At 39.1% G+C, this 17,594-nt stretch overlaps 2 protein-coding genes across 5 annotated transcripts in view; both read right to left on the bottom strand.

Moving 5' to 3' along the window:
* znf385c (zinc finger protein 385C) overlaps positions 1 to 963 on the bottom strand; it is a 70,787-nt gene extending 69,824 nt beyond the window's left edge. For all 4 annotated transcript variants that reach the window (XM_057346658.1, XM_057346657.1, XM_057346659.1 and 1 more), the window contains exon 1: positions 302 to 963. In XM_057346658.1, the coding sequence (XP_057202641.1) occupies positions 302 to 350 (49 nt within the window). In that variant the 5' untranslated portion in view covers positions 351 to 963. The remainder of the gene's footprint in view (positions 1 to 301) is intronic.
* A 9,200-nt stretch (positions 964 to 10,163) lies between these two features.
* dhx58 (DEXH (Asp-Glu-X-His) box polypeptide 58) lies at positions 10,164 to 17,556 on the bottom strand. The gene is made up of 12 exons (XM_057345783.1): positions 17,044 to 17,556; positions 16,217 to 16,390; positions 15,881 to 16,085; positions 15,496 to 15,686; positions 15,234 to 15,347; positions 14,983 to 15,115; positions 13,772 to 13,957; positions 13,346 to 13,593; positions 12,920 to 13,231; positions 12,459 to 12,649; positions 12,066 to 12,159; positions 10,164 to 11,906 (listed from the first exon to the last, which is right to left on the bottom strand). Exons 2-12 carry the CDS (start codon positions 16,388 to 16,390, stop codon positions 11,712 to 11,714), a joined length of 2,043 nt encoding a protein of 680 aa, XP_057201766.1. The 5' UTR covers positions 17,044 to 17,556; the 3' UTR covers positions 10,164 to 11,711.
* Between the last annotated feature and the right edge of the window lie 38 nt (positions 17,557 to 17,594).

Genomic DNA, 17,594 nt, shown 5'->3' with positions numbered 1-17,594 from the left:
CACAACTCGGTGTCCTTGCATACTGAATCAATTTTCGCTTTCATCCGAAATCATTTCTTTCACCAACATCCCTGTTATCCATTTTCCCCATTTTTCTCTTCGGAACTGATAGCGAGTTCCTGCGAGATAACTTCACGGGTCGTGAGCAGGTATTTGATCGATTACACAATTTGACTGATGTGTTAGCCTGACAGATGACTTCAACACGCCAAAGCCGCATCCAAACTTATATAGACAAACACCTGCGCGTTTTCATCTAAAATGAGGGTCACCATGAAAGTATATTGAACGGGTTACTTACCGGTAGCGTTTCTTTTGTTAGTCTCTCCGTGGTCCTCTGAGCCCAACATTACAACAGTACCTTACGCTCCCCGGTGTGCACGAGCTGCACTGAACTGATACTGAGCACCTCGCGCAGCGGAATGGTCACCGGTGCGTCAGTGCACGCGCTGGCTAACCACTCAACGCTCCTCTCATTCACTAATAAGACTTTCCTTCAGAGGAGAACTTTTCAGACTTTTCTTCTTTCTTAAAGACTAAAACACAACATTAGTTGCAACACAGAAAAAAAACTTTCCCTGAGTCATATCTTAAAGCGTACGCAAAACAATGAGAAGCATTCAAGTATTGTTCATTTTCAGGTTTTGCTGCGTGTTTCACCCGTTAAAGAGGAGGTCAAGCTATAGCTCAATTAACCGAACGTACGGCAGGACTATAAATTACCGACCCATCAAATCTGTCAGCCCCCAGACAGATAACTCCTCCCGCACAGCGGTCTGTTCCCATAAATAAAAGCGCATTAAATAGGAGTCCTATCAACACGACCTATGTGCCTGGCGTCCGAACCACACAGTTTCTTCAAAGTTCCCACTTCAAGGACAGCAAGACAAGCGCGAAGTGTGCGTTAATCCCACAAACTATATCCTAGTCCACTCCGCGGATACACACCATGCTTCCCCTGCAACAGCGTCATGAGCCGACTGTATCTGATGACCGGAGTGACAGCGGCTTCACATAGAGCTGCCAGAAACTTTCACGACTGCCAGTCATCACAATGTCAACATTGTTGTTAACTAGAATCTGATCCTGTTGGATCAGGTCTGCTAAGTTAACCATTATTGTTTCGTGATTTTGTTGATCGGTTAGCTACGACACATTTAAAATTTGTTATTGCTTGGTCAATGAACTAATTCATTCAGGTTTGAAAACTTTCAAAGCTTGCGTTACACCACTCCAGCTCGTTGCGTTAAATGCTGCCAATGTTCTCTTTACTTCCTGTCTCCCGAGAAACCTCCATCAGGTCCATTTTGGAAGGCCGCATGGATCCGTGCGGGGTATGTGATTGGTCGAGCAGGGTCGAGTTCGATGGCGGTCAAGAAAGCGGCTGGAGCAGTTTTTGTGTAAATACAATTCTATTTTCTCTTTTTACAACTTTGGGATTGCATTAGTATTGTAGTTTTAACATTCGATATGTTATCACAAAGGTGCCCTCTGTTTATATTTCAAATAGAATTCTGTTACGCGGCCTCTGAAGGCTGTCCGAATGTGCCCAAACACTGCCCCCGAAGTCATTGCCTGCAACAAGTCGCATGCCTTTCGGACGCAGCGTACAGCTAGCCTTCGATCTAACGCACAACCTAACAAGTAGCAAACGCTACAGGTATTAAATCACACATTTATTTAGCCACCCAAATGAGGACATACCATTATGTCCAATAACACTAATCCAAATCGTAACCCTGACATATAACTTTTTGATTATTTACTTTTTTATATTGTGTTTTACAAAAATTGCCATGCCCTCATAGGACATATTTGTCTGATTTAGATCACATCTGGGAATAAAATTGTCCCCAAAGGTATGGGCCATATACACCCACACACTTTTTGCTTTTATATGCTGCTAGCACTTTACTGACACACACACAGACACACACACACAACAACATATACACACAGATACACCGTCAGCAAAATCAAAACATATCCAATCAGTCTTGGCTTTCAAAGCCAATTCACAGTTTCCATTTGAATCACCTGGTTTCCATGGTAACAGGCAGTAAAGTGCACATCATGCTTTCAAACAGTAGGGACTTTCAAATTTAGTGTTGAATGGAGCTTTTTAAGGGACTGTGAAAAGATTAAATTTAATATATTGAGAGCAGTGAAAGAATGAATGAAAAACAATAGCAGCTGAAGTCCAGCGCTGTGTGGGTTGAACAAGACTTTGTACCGGTCTGATATAAAAGAGGTCTGTTAAATAGTTTGATGAGAAAGATAGAGTGTTTTGGTTGCCTTTCTAAAAGTTACTTTTGCAAAACAAGAACACTTATATTCTGTTCCATCTTTATTCTCAGTGCATAAAACTGTATAGTCTACACACACTCCATAAAAACTTCATTATTTTATGTTCAGTTAGAATATTACAGGAAATGATTACATTTATTCACTATTCAGTAAGTCATTTCATACGTCCATTGGTCTTGATTGAACACATCATTTACCACAGACATATGCAAAACTCTAATTGAGACTTCATCAAATATATGCATCCCCTCTGGCTTTCCTTCATTCTTTCCTTTCAATTTCATTGTTGTTTTTACTATCCTTCACTCTTATGTCATTTCTCAGTGTCCTTTTCCGAGAGGAGTAATCAGCAAGAGAGCAAACTGATGCCATGTTTTTTCCTGCATACACTCCATTTCATCTCTTAGGAAAAGAGGGGCGAGAGGCATGATTTATTTTCCTCATACTGTAAGCTCGAAGTATCACTATCCCCCCCGAACTCAAGCCACTAACTGGTTGATTCAGTGGACCAGAATTAATGTAAACACTTATGACCCAAGACATCATTAAACCACTCAAGTCAAGAGGAATCCTACACAGTAAAATCGCCAGTGTAAAAAAGGTCAAATTAACTCTCACAGTGTATATATAATCCACACTTTGCACAGTGTATATATAATCCACACTCTCAAAGTGTGGATTATATATACACTGTGAGTGTTAATTTGATTTTTTTTAACACTGGCGATTTTACTGTGTATCATGCAGACGTATGTTCTACAGTACACTGTAAGATATTGCCAGCAATTAATTTCTTACTATAAAACATTATATTAATATTCTACATGAACACAGCAGATTTCAATTGACAAAAACTGTAATTTTTTTACCATTGCCATTACGGTGATTAGTATTATATAATAGTTTTTCAATAATTAAGAGAGAGGCTTGCATTTGTTGTTTTGGTGAGTTTACTGGATGTTGTGTCTGGTGAGTCAGTCTGGCATGCACAAACACCAACATTCACAAAACGCAACAATGGTGGTAGCTAAATTGTTTAGATAAATAAAAAAGTAGACTAAAATGACCCCACAAAAAAAGTGTCCAGCACTTTTTTGCCCTTCAAATATTTTTGCTTAAATTATTTGACTGAATGTAACCTATAATCGGACATGTACAAATGTTGTCTTGTCTGTATAAAAGTGTCATGTCTATTAATGCGTTGGCAGCGTAAACACATGTTTTCATGCCAATAAAGTTTTTTTTTTAATTGGAACCTGCAGGGATCTATTTCCCAGGTGTGAGAGATCGTAGGCAGAACACACTTCAAACACATTTGACTCTGTTAATGAAGTAGATGAAGAGTATTTGATTAATAATTTGTTCTGGGGAGCTGTCCTCCAGCCCAATAGACTGCAGACCATTCATTTCATTGAGTGTGAGCCTCTTAATTATTTTGAATTTAATCAATAAACCATTAAGGTGTACAGAGTGTAATCGAAAGACCCGGGTCACCTTCACACCCGACTGATCGTCTCATGAATGAATATGCCGGTCCTGTTCAGGCGTTAATAAACCAAAGATATCGCTTTCAAAAATCACTTCATTATTTCGTTGATCGGTACGAGATACAAGGTGCAGTGCGTGTCAAAACAGTATGAAAATGAATCGATATTATGATAATGTCAGCAGCCTTTCTCGAAAACACATTGTAGTTGCCATGATTATTTCTTCACTTGTGCGATGTTTATTTCACCAAATGCACTATTATTTCTGAATAGATTTTTCAGTCAGGTCACTAATTGAATAGAGGTGACTGACCCGTTTGAGGTACAAAAGGGCCCTCTGTTATCATTTAGGTGTTTCAGCATCTTAATTAGGCAACTGTTTAATTAATGCAACGATCAGTTTGATAATGCATGCTTTTTATTCTCTAAAGCTAACCAGACCCAAGAGACATTTTCAGTAAGCAAGGATCTTGTTTATCGTTAAACAAGTTGTATCCAGCATATTATGACCGTGACGTTGTTATTTTGACTTTCAGAATGGCAAATTGTAGTTATTGTAGAAGGGATGCCAGTAGTGACATCAGCACATTAAATCAATCTCTCTGGATGCTTTTACCAACTGCCTACACAAAAAAAGCCAAAAAGGGTCTTGACTGATGACAGGATTTTTTAATGTAATGGAAATTGAAATATTTAAATTTGTTAACCACTCTGACACTATTGCTTATATTATAAATTACAGACCAAACCCCTGTAGTTTTCTACAATCAGTGTTGTACCAACACTACGGTTGAATTGCCCGTGTCTTTGTGTGTGTGTGTGAGAAGGAAGTGAGTCACTGGTGAGCGCTTATACGGGTGTGGGAGTAAGTGCAGTGAGAACAACTTAATTCCACTTGTCGACACACACACATACGCCCATTTATTTAAAGCCATTATTAGACTATTTCTCCAGCTTTATATTCAGTGTCAATAATAAATAATTCCTAAAACTACAACATAAAATATCCACCCATGTGCCCTGCTGTAACATACGAACTCTCAGAATGTCTCACTTATGTGTGTATGAATTATTTGCTCATTGTATCCACAACTATCTGAACACTATAATAAGAAACAACTTTGCAACGGTTACAGCATATGCTATTCATTCCATTATTTCTTTTCGTTTGACGGCGGTTATATACTTAGAAACAAGATCCATTGGACACTATCCTACATCCGCAGTTCATGCAGATAACATGCATGTACAGGTAGTAAAATGTCTGTTCAAAGAAATGGGTGTTGATCCTGATGTCTCTTCAGGGTCATTACAAGTGAAGTTTCTGAAAGATGTGATGGTGGAGAGGCTCTTCAAATGACCCAGACCAGAGGAGGGAGGCTGAATGTCACCCAGAGATGATGTGCTTTTTGCAAGATACTCAAATGGTAAGAGCCCTTGACAAGAGGCCTGAAGAGGTGTAGCCGAGTGGCTTTACCTAATCCACCCACACAAAGCACATTTCAACTTTACAGCACCCCGAAAGAAAACAAACTCACATTTATGTACACGTATACTGTACTGTATTATATTTGACATACGTGCACACAAGCACAATTACAAACTTCCATTGCACCACAAATATCATATACATGCACGAGATGTCCCATAAATGCTTTGCCAACCTGTAAACAGACATGTCTACAAACATCAATCATTATTCTTTTTGAAAATGTGTACTTTTCAATTTAAAGTTTTTCTCAATTACAGTCTTTTTGAAGGTCTGCTTTGCATCTTGCAACCACCACTTCCCAGTTAATGTAATGTAAAACTAAGTGAATCTTTTCATACAATGTTTATACATTTAGACCAATCATAGAAATGTGATAAATCAGCACACATTCAGGCATATGCATATAATTATGTCAGCTCAATCTTTTTCTTCATACACGTCTGCCAGAAAGACTCTGGAGACAATTAAAAATTTATTAAAAAAAAAAAAAAAAAAAATCTATTAGACAACTGATCGGCACAGCCAACCCCCCTGGGGTTAATGGACAGGGACCACACTGGCGGTGGTGGGAGGACGGGGGTGAATATCAGTGACTTCAACTGCAAAGCAGACAAAGAGTAAGTGGTGATCTTATATACTCCGAGTGTTAGATGATGATTGGTTAGATGATGTTTGGTTAGGTCTATACCTAGTAAGTGACGTGATATTAGAGTCTTGACTTGCGCTGAAGCTTACATTTCTCTGATACTGACTTTTTATATAGTCAACAAAACACACAAAGCATTCATAGGAAATGAGCCGGGTCCTAATTTTGGCACTCTGAACTTTGGGTTGATACAATCTGGGGCAGGCAAAAACCACATCCTTTCGCAATGCTCCAATCACGGTGACCACTCCCCACAGCCAGGAATTTAAGGAATAATATCAGGGCTGGATCCTCTAAGCACCCTGACTGCCAAGACATTAGGAAGTGTGCCAGTATGAGGGTCTGTCATTACCTCTAAACAATGAACTGTCCCAATCCACCTGCAGCACTTTTAACCCTTTGCGCTGCTTCTGTTGCCAAAGACCCAAGATCCAAGATTACAACTATAGTTCATCACCCAAGCATTTCAATTTATTGCCTCAAAAGGCACATTTCCAACTGCAGTAGTCACATGCACCAAGAAACTAGTCATCTAAACCTAATTTCATCCTTTAATCCCCCATCATCATTCTCTCAGGTTTTCATTTTCAATCTAAACGGCCCAGAAAAGCTTTAATCCTCCACCGCTCTGCTGATTGAAAAGCAGCGGCGGCACATTGACGTTAATGGTATGTTGACATAAGCGACTGCTCGCATTAAACTCTGGTCGTAAGAGGTGGAGCAAGTCCTTTAATGCCACGACAAATACGTCAGTAAACAAACCCGAGAGAATGACACTTTAATACAAAAACGTGCAGTTTTTTCTGGCAGGAAGAAATGGCTTGGATCGCGTCTCTTAAAGCGGTGTGGTGACTGGGGTGGGGTGGAAGTGGCCACTTTAAGCTTCGACTGAAACAGTGGGTCACTTGTTTGATACAAGAGTGCTCAGTTAAAATGTTTCAGTCTTTAAACTAAATGACTGTTTAACGAGGGAAAAACTCTGTTTGTTTCCACCTCTTCTATGTCCGTACAACCCCTGCACACATTCCTCCACCCATGTCACCTGCTTCACACTTCTATCCTGCCCTTTTATTGGCTTACATTGGTTAGTGAAGGTTACCTGTGCCTGCAGGGCAGTGTGTGTTATGTGTCGAAGTGTGTAAGACAGACAGAAAAAGTGTGTGTCTCACTCCATTTGCAGCTACATAAATAGCCATTTCCCGCCAGAGCAAACCCACTTTCCCACCACCCACCTTACACACGGGTCCCAACAGGCACACCATCGTGCACACACTCTGGAAAACTAGACTGTAGCAGACAAAAAAGTTATTATTAAACATTATCACAGATTCACACAGGGTCTAAGGTGGCCTGCTGAAAAGTATGTCATTCAAACCACATACACATAAAAGCATTACGCCATGACAAGTTTCATCAAAGCAAAATGAAACATACCTGATGCGTACATTTACAGAGACAAAAGGAACAGACGAGTGAGACAAACTGGAAAATTATAAGCATCTTGTCTAAGCGTACGGCGTTTAGACTGTTTTTTCGTATTTGTAATGACGAAACAGTTCGTTTCGATCTCAGCTGACATCAAGACATTTTATTTTTCAGCCCCTCCCCTCCAGGCACCTAGCTGGCCCCACTTTGAGACACCCATTTCATACAATGTCATTAATTCCTGATGGATAAAATCTTCTTCTTTACACTGAATGAATCGTGTATCCGTATGTCAAATTACAAAAGAAATATAGGTTAGGAATAACACTTCGTATTGCCTTTCCTCACAGCCAACAAAGCGTAATTTAACCAATGTGACGTGTGTAAATGTGCATGTAGATTGGAATATATTGTCCAAACATATATAAACATGTCTTTGTTTCCAATATTTTTTTCATGTGTATCATTCATTGAATTACATCCTTTCTACACGCATATTTCTGTGTTTTCTCACACACGCACAGACTGTAACACACATGCTAACACACCCCATCACACCTGCCTGTTTGTCAAGAGCTGGCCTGCACAAAAGCCAGATCGAGGTTGATTGAACACCGCAGATGTGAAATTACCCATACCCCATTTGGGCCAATTTCCTTGTCTTTTACTGGCTATCTGAAGAGAGTCAACACATCCATTCAGTTTCATCTTTACACACACACACACACACTCTCATACACTGTTGTGTCTCTCTCTCTCGCTGACGACTGTCTCTCCATTGTAGAAACAGGCCAGTCTACCTGATCATTAACACGCAGCGTCTTATCAAAGAAAATTGGAAGCCTATTAACTATAGAATAGAGAGAATAAAAGAAAACAAGATTGACAGGGTGTTTTTCATACCGGGCGGACAAAAGGAGAAGAGAGAGGGGGAGCGAGACAAAGAGATGCTGGACAGACAGATGGCGCGAAGGAAAGATGGATAGAGAGTATGACTGAACCGGTAATGACGGAAGCAGACGAATGAGTGACAGAGAGTGACGGCGTCCGAGTTGATTCTTTTCTCGTCCAACCTTGTTTACAACACTACACTACACTACATACTATCCCGCAGCATGTCGTTAGTGTGATATATATATGGACTTCAAATATTTGTCTTTACAAGCTGGACACAAACAGCAAAGCACACGCGTCCCAGAATAGTTCAGCTTCTGGGTATCCGTAATTAAAAGACGGTCTTCAGCCCCGACGAGTACAAGAATTTCAGAATTTCAAATTTGCTTTATGAGGCGATTCTGTATTTCTATCCGAAGTTGTTTTATAAATAAATTTTGAACTGACCATAAGCACTGGGTAAGACGCTTGGTTTCTATTACAGACTCTTTGTTGGACTAAAAGGAATGCCTCACAGTTTCTATATGCGTGCCGAGTCATTTTAACAGACAGCAGTTTTAGTTTTATCTCCATTTTTAGTTTTGTCTCCTTGGCAGAGTCCATTTATCCATCTCGATTCCTCCATCATCTCTTTCGCACCTGGGTCTCTACAGACACACATGCACATACAGATGAGGAAGAGTTACACATACAGACAGACCCAAACACCCCTACTGTCTGAACCCTGGACTGATTAATCCTGTCTGATAAGGCCAGTCCAGAGCTTACAACAACAACAACATCTGTGCTACGTGCGAGTATTGTGTGTAAGTACTTGTCTGTGTAGGTTTAGGTTTGACACAAAAGTGCCCCTTTATTTAGCCCCCCTGAGAATCTTTGATTATGTGATCTGTCTTTGTTTCTGATGAATAGAGTGGCAATTTCACATTGAATCGCTCTTTAACAGCTATTAAAAATGTCCACTCGGCATTATGTTTGATGTGAGTGCTGCAGCTGCAGTTTTGGTGTGTTCCTCAAAGCTATTGTATCTTTCAGTGTACAATATAACAAAAAACGGGTTGGAAATGACACATGTAATAAATGACAAAATACACAGGCAGTATTCATGTAGTTTAAGGGATAATTCATCCAAAAAAACAAAATCCTGCTAAAAATTATATTAACCTTTACATGCTTTAAAACCTTTTTAAATGTGATACTGTATATGAAACACAAAAGCAGATATTTTGAGAAATGTCTACAAAGCCATTGTGTCCATACAATGGAAGTCAGTGGGGGCCAATGTTGTTTCTTCAAAATATCTTCTTTTGTGTTCTGCAGAAAGAAAGTCATACAGGTTTGGTTTCATGTTTGGGTAAGCTATCTCTTTAATCTATATTTAATATGGTATAGAATCGCCATAACAATGCCAGGGTCACGTTTGATTCCCAGTGAATGCAAAATGCAAAAAAAATTCTGACGTCATTTAAAAACATCAAAAAATGTCTGACCCATTAAGATTCCCAAATTCATTCATAAAAATTCATTCATAAAGTGATGTTCTCACACACTAACAGGAAAATACACTCAGAGACATAACTGAAATAATAGCCTAAGATACATAAAGGAGAACGTGTTGCAGAGGTTAAGGCATATTTAGGCGAGTATGTGCGTTTCAACTCCTTCTCTGATGGAATTTTAACAATGACTTTGAATGTCCTTGCTAAGGCCTGTCTGTGTACATGAGCAAGCATGTGTATGTGTGTGTGTTTTGTTCTGCGGGTATTGTGCGTGCTGTGGGCGTTGAGGCAGTGATCCATGCAAAACCACACTGGCACAACATTCCTCTTTATGTCAAGTCCCTGTCTGCCTCTTTTGCTCTGATTACATGAAATATTACATTTACACAAGAATATTTGGTCAGAGGGAAATTGGTGGTTATCTAGTTTGCAGAAACTGATTCTCTACAGAGTAACGTCTTATTTATTTAATAACTGTATAAAGAGCAAAGATTTCCACTGATAATATCCACAATTCCATTATTAAGGCCAAATTTACATATAACCCAAACGGATGTATTTTGTGCCTTGAAGACCGTGACACAATCCTAATCCAAATGCATGAATTAAATTATATGCATTATGCAGACATATGTATGATTTTTATCATTTCAGGTCACATTTCGGTTATGGGTCACCATAAATGACAAATAGGTCACTTTCACTTTCACTTTCACTTCACTATCACTATATGGCATTCACAAATGCTGTGATTGTTCAACACATCAATTTTATACAATTATATGCATATGCTGAATTTATATGCTGTCGTTGGTAAACACATAAATATTGACATGTAATATAATTTGAAAAAAGTTAAAAAATGACGTTTCTGAAATGAAATCATTTAAAAAGTCTCAAACGCAATGTCTGAATTGAAGAAAAATGGTCCAATAGTACACAAATAATAATAAACGAAAGCTAAATTTAAATGGGGGAAAAACAGAGATGAACACGTACATTAACTCGAGTGAACGAGAGTCAATTAACATTGAAGAAAACCAGGACTGCATGGCGCCATCTAGCGACCAATACACTGTACTGACTCATACAAATAAATAAAACACACGCATATGTATACCACCTGTAAAACTGCCACACATACTCAATTAACGTCGTTAATTGTATTTTATTTGATAGATTTCACACATGTTTATAATATGACTGTAATAAACATGGCATTCTTAATATTAAAAGGTTTAAAAATACATTTTCTTCGGTAAGATTTTTTTCATAATGCGACCTAAAAGCTGTGATAAGACAGACATATATTATATATTTTTTTTTTAAATAGGCTTCAAAGTTTTTATCTTTCCATTACATAAAAGCTTTCAGAAATATATGAAAATTTTCACACAATCTCAGGCCGATGGGCAAGAGCTCAAAAAGTGTCATGAGGTGTCTGAAATGCACATTCCATGCATAAACAAAAATGTAAACAATAATGAATAATCAAAGTGCATCACTGCCCTGATCCCAGAAATGGACACAACAATAAGCATGATGAAACGGATAATAAGACTACCTTCAAGCGTTAATACACATGCACAAACAAACACGTAACTACTATACCGACTTTAAAAACAGTTTTAAAATTGCAGATATATCTATAGACAATGTTCAAAATGGAAATAAGAATACATGATTTAAAATGTCGCCAGTCCACAAACCTTCAAGAAACAACTGAAAACACCTGTTCCCTACTCACTTGACTAACACCTAATTGACAATTTTGAGTCTAAGTTTAATAAAAAAAACTTCTATATTGTTTATTGTCCTAGCTACAGCTGCTGTTTAATTGAAAACATGGCTTTGTAATCTACTATTGTTCTGTCCTCAGACAAAACGTTAAAGGCTCTCTCATTTGTAAGTGGCTTTGGTTAAAACGCTCTCTTAAATAAATAAATAAATGTAATGACGTGTCAGTCGTCTAGGTCCAGGTCAGATAAATGGTCTTCCACGTACTTAGTAAAGTCAAACTCTTCCACTTTGAACTCAACTTTACTCCACTTCTTCTTGGGTGAGCATTTGCCTTGAGGAGTGCTCATGGAAAAACTCTGTATTTTCAAACAAGGGAGTATTGCCCCTTTCTTGAATTTAATCTCCATTCCCCAGTGCTGAGAGAGAGAGAGAGAGAGAGAGAGAGAGAGAGAGAGAGAGAGAGAGAGAGAGAGTAGTAAAGTAGGACAGTGTGCCTAAAGACTTACCACTGTTTTTAGCTGAATACACTTACAAGCACAATGTGTAATGTTTTAGCATAAGAAGATAATCTGTACCTCTCCACAACGTCTGCATTCAATAACCCTTCCAGGCTCCCAATCTTCAAACTGTCTCTCCAGATGCACCGGCCCACCTACTTTATAATACCTCCTATATAACACAAAGACACACACAAAGTTATGAAACTTCCCAATGTTCTGTCATTAACATCCGGTAAATGGCACAAAAGGAAATTGCTAATTATGTTTCAGTAGTTCTAGTAAGCAAGTGTCTAAGAGCAAAGTAACAAAATATGTACTGTATTTACTTATTTACTCCAAGCTGACTTTCCTCTAAATTGATTGAACAAACAGGCCAAGCTATTGCAAGAAGTCAAGTTTTTTTAAAAACATTTCTGGATCTATATTACAGACTTTAGATACTTTTCTTCCTGAGAAAGGATAACTCACTCAAAATGAGGATTGGTGTTAACACGGTGTGAATTCTCTATTTGTCTGATATCTTTTCCGTAGCAAACAGGAGTAAAGCACCCTTTACACTGAAACTGCACTTCAGCAGGATTGTAGCGCTGCTCTTTTTTCCCCCTGTTCTTCTCAGCCTGCATCCGAGCCAAAACATCCGTTTTTTGAATCTCAAAGATCTGACAACAAAAAAGCGTTCAGACAAGCCAAAGCATATAGTTTTAATGCATGTACACATCTGCAAAGAGATTAATGATGAACACAGAGAAAGATATTTGGAAGAATGCTTGTAACAGTTCTTGGCCACCATTGACTAACCATAGTATTGTATTATACAGATTTGGAGCAACTCGAAGGTGAGTAAATGTTGACAGAATTTTCATTTTTGGGTGAAGTATCCCTTTAAGTGTTTGAAAGAATGAAAAAAAAACAAAATTTAAAGTGCACACCTTTATTCTGAACTCCCTGGGATTCATGCTTTGCACTTGGTTAATAGCTTTTCCGGTCAGTTCTTCTAGGTACTCATTGGTGAGTTCCCTGCGTAGTTCACGCCCCCCTTCTGTAGCCACCACAGAGTAGACGCTGTTCTCAGCACGGGCCCGCCCACTGGCCTGCTGCTGAGCGATTTCATTGGTCAACAGCCCGTAACGTACAACCACGTTACATTCTTTGATGTCAAGTCCTTCTTCAGCTACACTGGTGGATACTAGGAGGTTGAGTTCTCCATCTCGAAATGCTTTGATTGTCTCCTTTTGTTTCCTCTAAGTCATACACAGGACACAAACACACAAAAATGTTATGTACAACCTTTTCATTTTATATGTAAAAAACATATTCCAACTGTATTTTCTGGCATAAAGTGCGTCTAAAACTACCTGGGTCATGTGGTTTGCCCCTACGCCCGCTCCGGTAAGAATGCCAGCACAGATGTTTGCCCTCCGCAGCTCAGGGTTACAGCTCACCCACTCATGAAGACAGTGGGTTCCCTTGCGGGTCTTTGAGAAGATGATACCGCGAGAACTTTGGTCCTTAAACTGTTCTAGCAGCGTGTGCTCCAACTTGGCCAGTTTGGGGTTTTCGTAGAGAGGGGTTGATGCCAGCTGCTTTAGTTCTACACGGTTTTCTGCACGGAAACAAAGGAACTGTCAGGTTACGTTTCTCGTATCATTTATGATCATCACAAATTAATGACATCATCCATTTCATCATATCATTTCTTTTTCCACAAAAAGTGTTATTTTTGGTTAAACTATTCCTTTAAGAGCATCATTATAATGAGTATCACGGTAAAGAATGCACACCTTCAAAAAGTCCCATGAGAAAATAGTAAGTGACATCCAGCAAGTTGTTTTCTCTTGACTTGTAGTAGTCATCTAGAAGCCGGAACGCATCCACCATGCGAACAGTGTCATTGATGAGGAGAGCATCATTGTATTGCCGCAAATGCAGAGCACACTGAGCTATCAGCCTGTTCTCCTGATGTACACCTAAAACAAAAAAACAACACAGTCACGCGATTGTCACCTTTATATAGATACTTACACAATGAGAACCAAAAATCAAGCATTCTGCATTAGTTCAGGCAGGCCTTGTAGTCAAGCTCTGCTATCAGCTGATTCAAACCAGCTGATCTGCTACGCACTCAATCGGGCACCCTACTTAAATACAGCTTCACTCAAGTTCACTCTGTTTGCCACCCACCACCTCCCCAGCTCCTCCTTTAACTTCTGTTTAAAGGGATACTTCACCCAAAAATGAAAATTCTGTCATCATTTACTCACATTCGAGTTGTTCCAAATCAGTGTAAATTTATTTGTTCTGATGAACACAGAGAAAGATATTTGGAAGAATGCTTATAACCAGACAGATTTTGTCCCCCATTGACTTCCATAGTAGGAAAAATTACAATGGTAGTCAAAAGTGCCCCAGAATTGTTTGCTGTCCTACATTCTTCAAAATATCTTCTTTTGTGGTCAACAGAACAAAAAAAAGATAAAGTAAGTTTTCCTACTATGGGAGTCAATGGGGGGCAAGATCTGTTTGGTTATCAGCATTCTTCCAAATATCTTTCTTTGTGTTCATTAGAACAAAGAAATGTATACATATTTGGAACAACTCGAAGGTGAGTAAATGATGACACAGTTTTCATTTTTGGGTGAAGTATCCCTTTAACTGAATGTCATTCTGCTCTGTTCTCACAGGGTTTTTTTGAGCTGCTCTCCCAGTCTTAAACCCGGAGGGTCGCCCCAGTAGCTGCCGCTGCTTCCCTGTCATAACTTTTCATGGAGCTCATGAAAAGAATGGTGAACTTAGAACAGAGCCATACCACCAAATGTAAATTTAGCAAATCATGCCAATAAAAGTTTATTCTGCCTTAAATTTGTCGTTGTAATTTTTGACTTAAAAGGTCCTAACTGATATTTACATTTTATGAACACACTGAATATTAATTCATGTTTTCTTAGTAATGCAAAGTTATATTGTGATCTTTGTATTGCTAATGACCTCTAACCTGTTTGGTGTAGATCCACCACATCATTTTCATATTCCTGGGTGCCCTTCTCACGCAGACCCGCACTCGCCGTTGACGGCATGAACTCGTGAATCATTGACATCATTGACTTCAGATGGTCCCCAAACGGGTCCTGACGCACATAAACAAACATACTGAATACTACATGTGTGCAGCGAAACCATATACTGTAGTACTGCAGTATCAGATTAAGAGTAAAGTCAAATCTAAATGCACACAGAAGACAGTACCAGAGCTCTTTTTTCAACAATGTCATATTGCTTCATGGGTCTGGGGACGACTTTTTGCAGCACTGGTTTGTAATTCTTGGTGGACACAATGACAGAATCCAGATTGGCACAGATCTGAAAACAACAGAGTGAAAATAAATTACATTTTGAATGTTATACAAAGTTGTTGTTTATATTTACGTGTGCATGCAGACAGACAAGCACACACACACACACACACACACACACACACACACACACACACACACACACACACACACACCTGCTGGACATGTTCCACAGCTTTATCCAGTGTCCTATTTCCTCCAGTACCAGGTGATGCTGTAAGACCCAAAACCTGAGGCAAATTTCCCCCCTTTCTCAATTTCTTTTCGACATAGCGGCCCATGATTTTGTTATAAACGGCATCCTTATGTGTGTGGTGGCATTCGTCTATGACCAGCAGGGTGAAGTCTGGAGACAAATGGAGACTACTGTTTAAACCTGGGATCTGCATTCAAGCCGATAAGTTTTAGTTTCATTCATTTATAAAAACATTAAAAGATATCCACATTCAGGCACATTTAATCACTGATGGCGTTTCCTATTACATTTATGTGCCTATGTGTACAGTATGTCATGAGGTGCCAGGCAAAAACTGGCGGTACCTGTGAGCTCCACGTGTTTCTCCTCATCCTTGTTGGTCAGGGCATTCTCCAGGATCTGAGCAGTGCAGATCACAACATCTGATTTCTTGACCACATGTCCGAAGAAGTCTTTCTCATCGCTGTCCCCGCTAATGGCCATGATCCTATAATCTTTCCCAAGATAAGGACTGAATTCTTTCTCAAAGTGCTGGTCTACCAGGTGCACCTGGGAACATGTACAATAGTATACAGTAATAGAAACTTGAAAACATGAAATAACAGAATATAGGGTGAGAAAGATAAAAATGTCCAGCAGTATTATTCACAGACCCAGTGTGATAACTAATCCAGCTTTACCTTGTTGACAAGCACCGCCACTTTAGCATTGGCTTTGGTCTCGAGGTGTTTCTTGGTGACGTAGACCGCAGCCCGGGTTTTCCCTCCACCTGTAGGGAGCCAGATGATGCTGTTCTCTCCTCTCAGAGCCGTCTGCACCACCTCATCCTGATACACTCGTAGCTTAATCTCCATCTACATTACACACAGTCAGAAGAAACAGTTGTTATTAAAGACAGCTGAAAAACATTAAAGGGATAGTTCACCCAAAATATGGACAGATATTTGGGAGTTTTTCAGTTCTGGAACATCACTGACTACCATTGCATGAAAAACTTGTCAAAGGTGCCCCAGAACCGAGAAAATTGTGTTCAACAGAACAAAATATATATATTTTTTCTACTATGGTTGTGGATGATGTCCCAGAACTGAAAACTGCTAACATTCTTCCAAATATCTTTCTTTGTGTTCAACAGAACAAAGAAATGTATACAGGTTTGAAACAACCTGAGGGGGAGTAAATGATGACAGAATTTTCATTTTGGGTGAACTTCCCCTTTAACAATGCGTATTCAGTCTCCATTGAGATGTGCATGATGAGCACCTTATTAACTAGATCTTTTTATTTTACACATTTTAGAAATATATGTGAAGTGCTCATTTAACCAATAATCGGTGTTTTTACGACACAATACACCTTAACACGAGATTGACTGTAGTTGATTTACAGGTCAACAAATAATTACGGCACAATTACAACACTTGAAAAGCTTAAATAAACTAAGATAGGCTACTATTTATACTAGGTACTATATATACTATTTACTATGTATTCTGTATTTACTCACCTGTGCTGCTGTCACTCGACTGCTGAAGATCAGTATGTTACTTTCGAGTGGTGCTCTTTAAAGCCTTCGCATGACCAGCCCTCCGTTCAGAAAACCGAAAGCGAAAACGGAGAAAGGGCCCAATAGGAGAAGATTAGCAACATACGGCAATAGCTGAACTAGATTCAACGACAGCGGATGTAAATAGGACTGCGGAAAATAAAACGATTTCTCAAACTTTTTGCATCAACATCAGAATAAGGGAATGTGCTCTACATTTGCATCAGGTCTTTGATCGATCAACTGAACAGCAGTGTGGACAGATTAGATAAACTTTGACTCATGAGGGGAACGCATACACGCAAGGGGAGAGACCTTAGTGGGGCCCCACTTCACAATGTCAGTGACGTTAGGAAATCAAAACTTAAAAGACTGCTGTGTAATAAACCAGCAGGTCACGTTCGGGTTTGTCAATATGAAAAAAGTAGAAACTTAACTGACAACTACACTCCAGTTTTTGACCCCCTTTAAGTTTTGCTCTTTATAAATGACAGTTAATTAAGGTTTCAATT

Source organism: Triplophysa rosa, linkage group LG11 (genome assembly GCF_024868665.1).
Source record: "Triplophysa rosa linkage group LG11, Trosa_1v2, whole genome shotgun sequence".
Lineage (NCBI taxonomy): Eukaryota > Metazoa > Chordata > Actinopteri > Cypriniformes > Nemacheilidae > Triplophysa > Triplophysa rosa.
The sequence above is the reverse complement of the archived record's forward strand: the minus strand, read 5'-3'. Positions and strand labels throughout refer to the sequence as shown.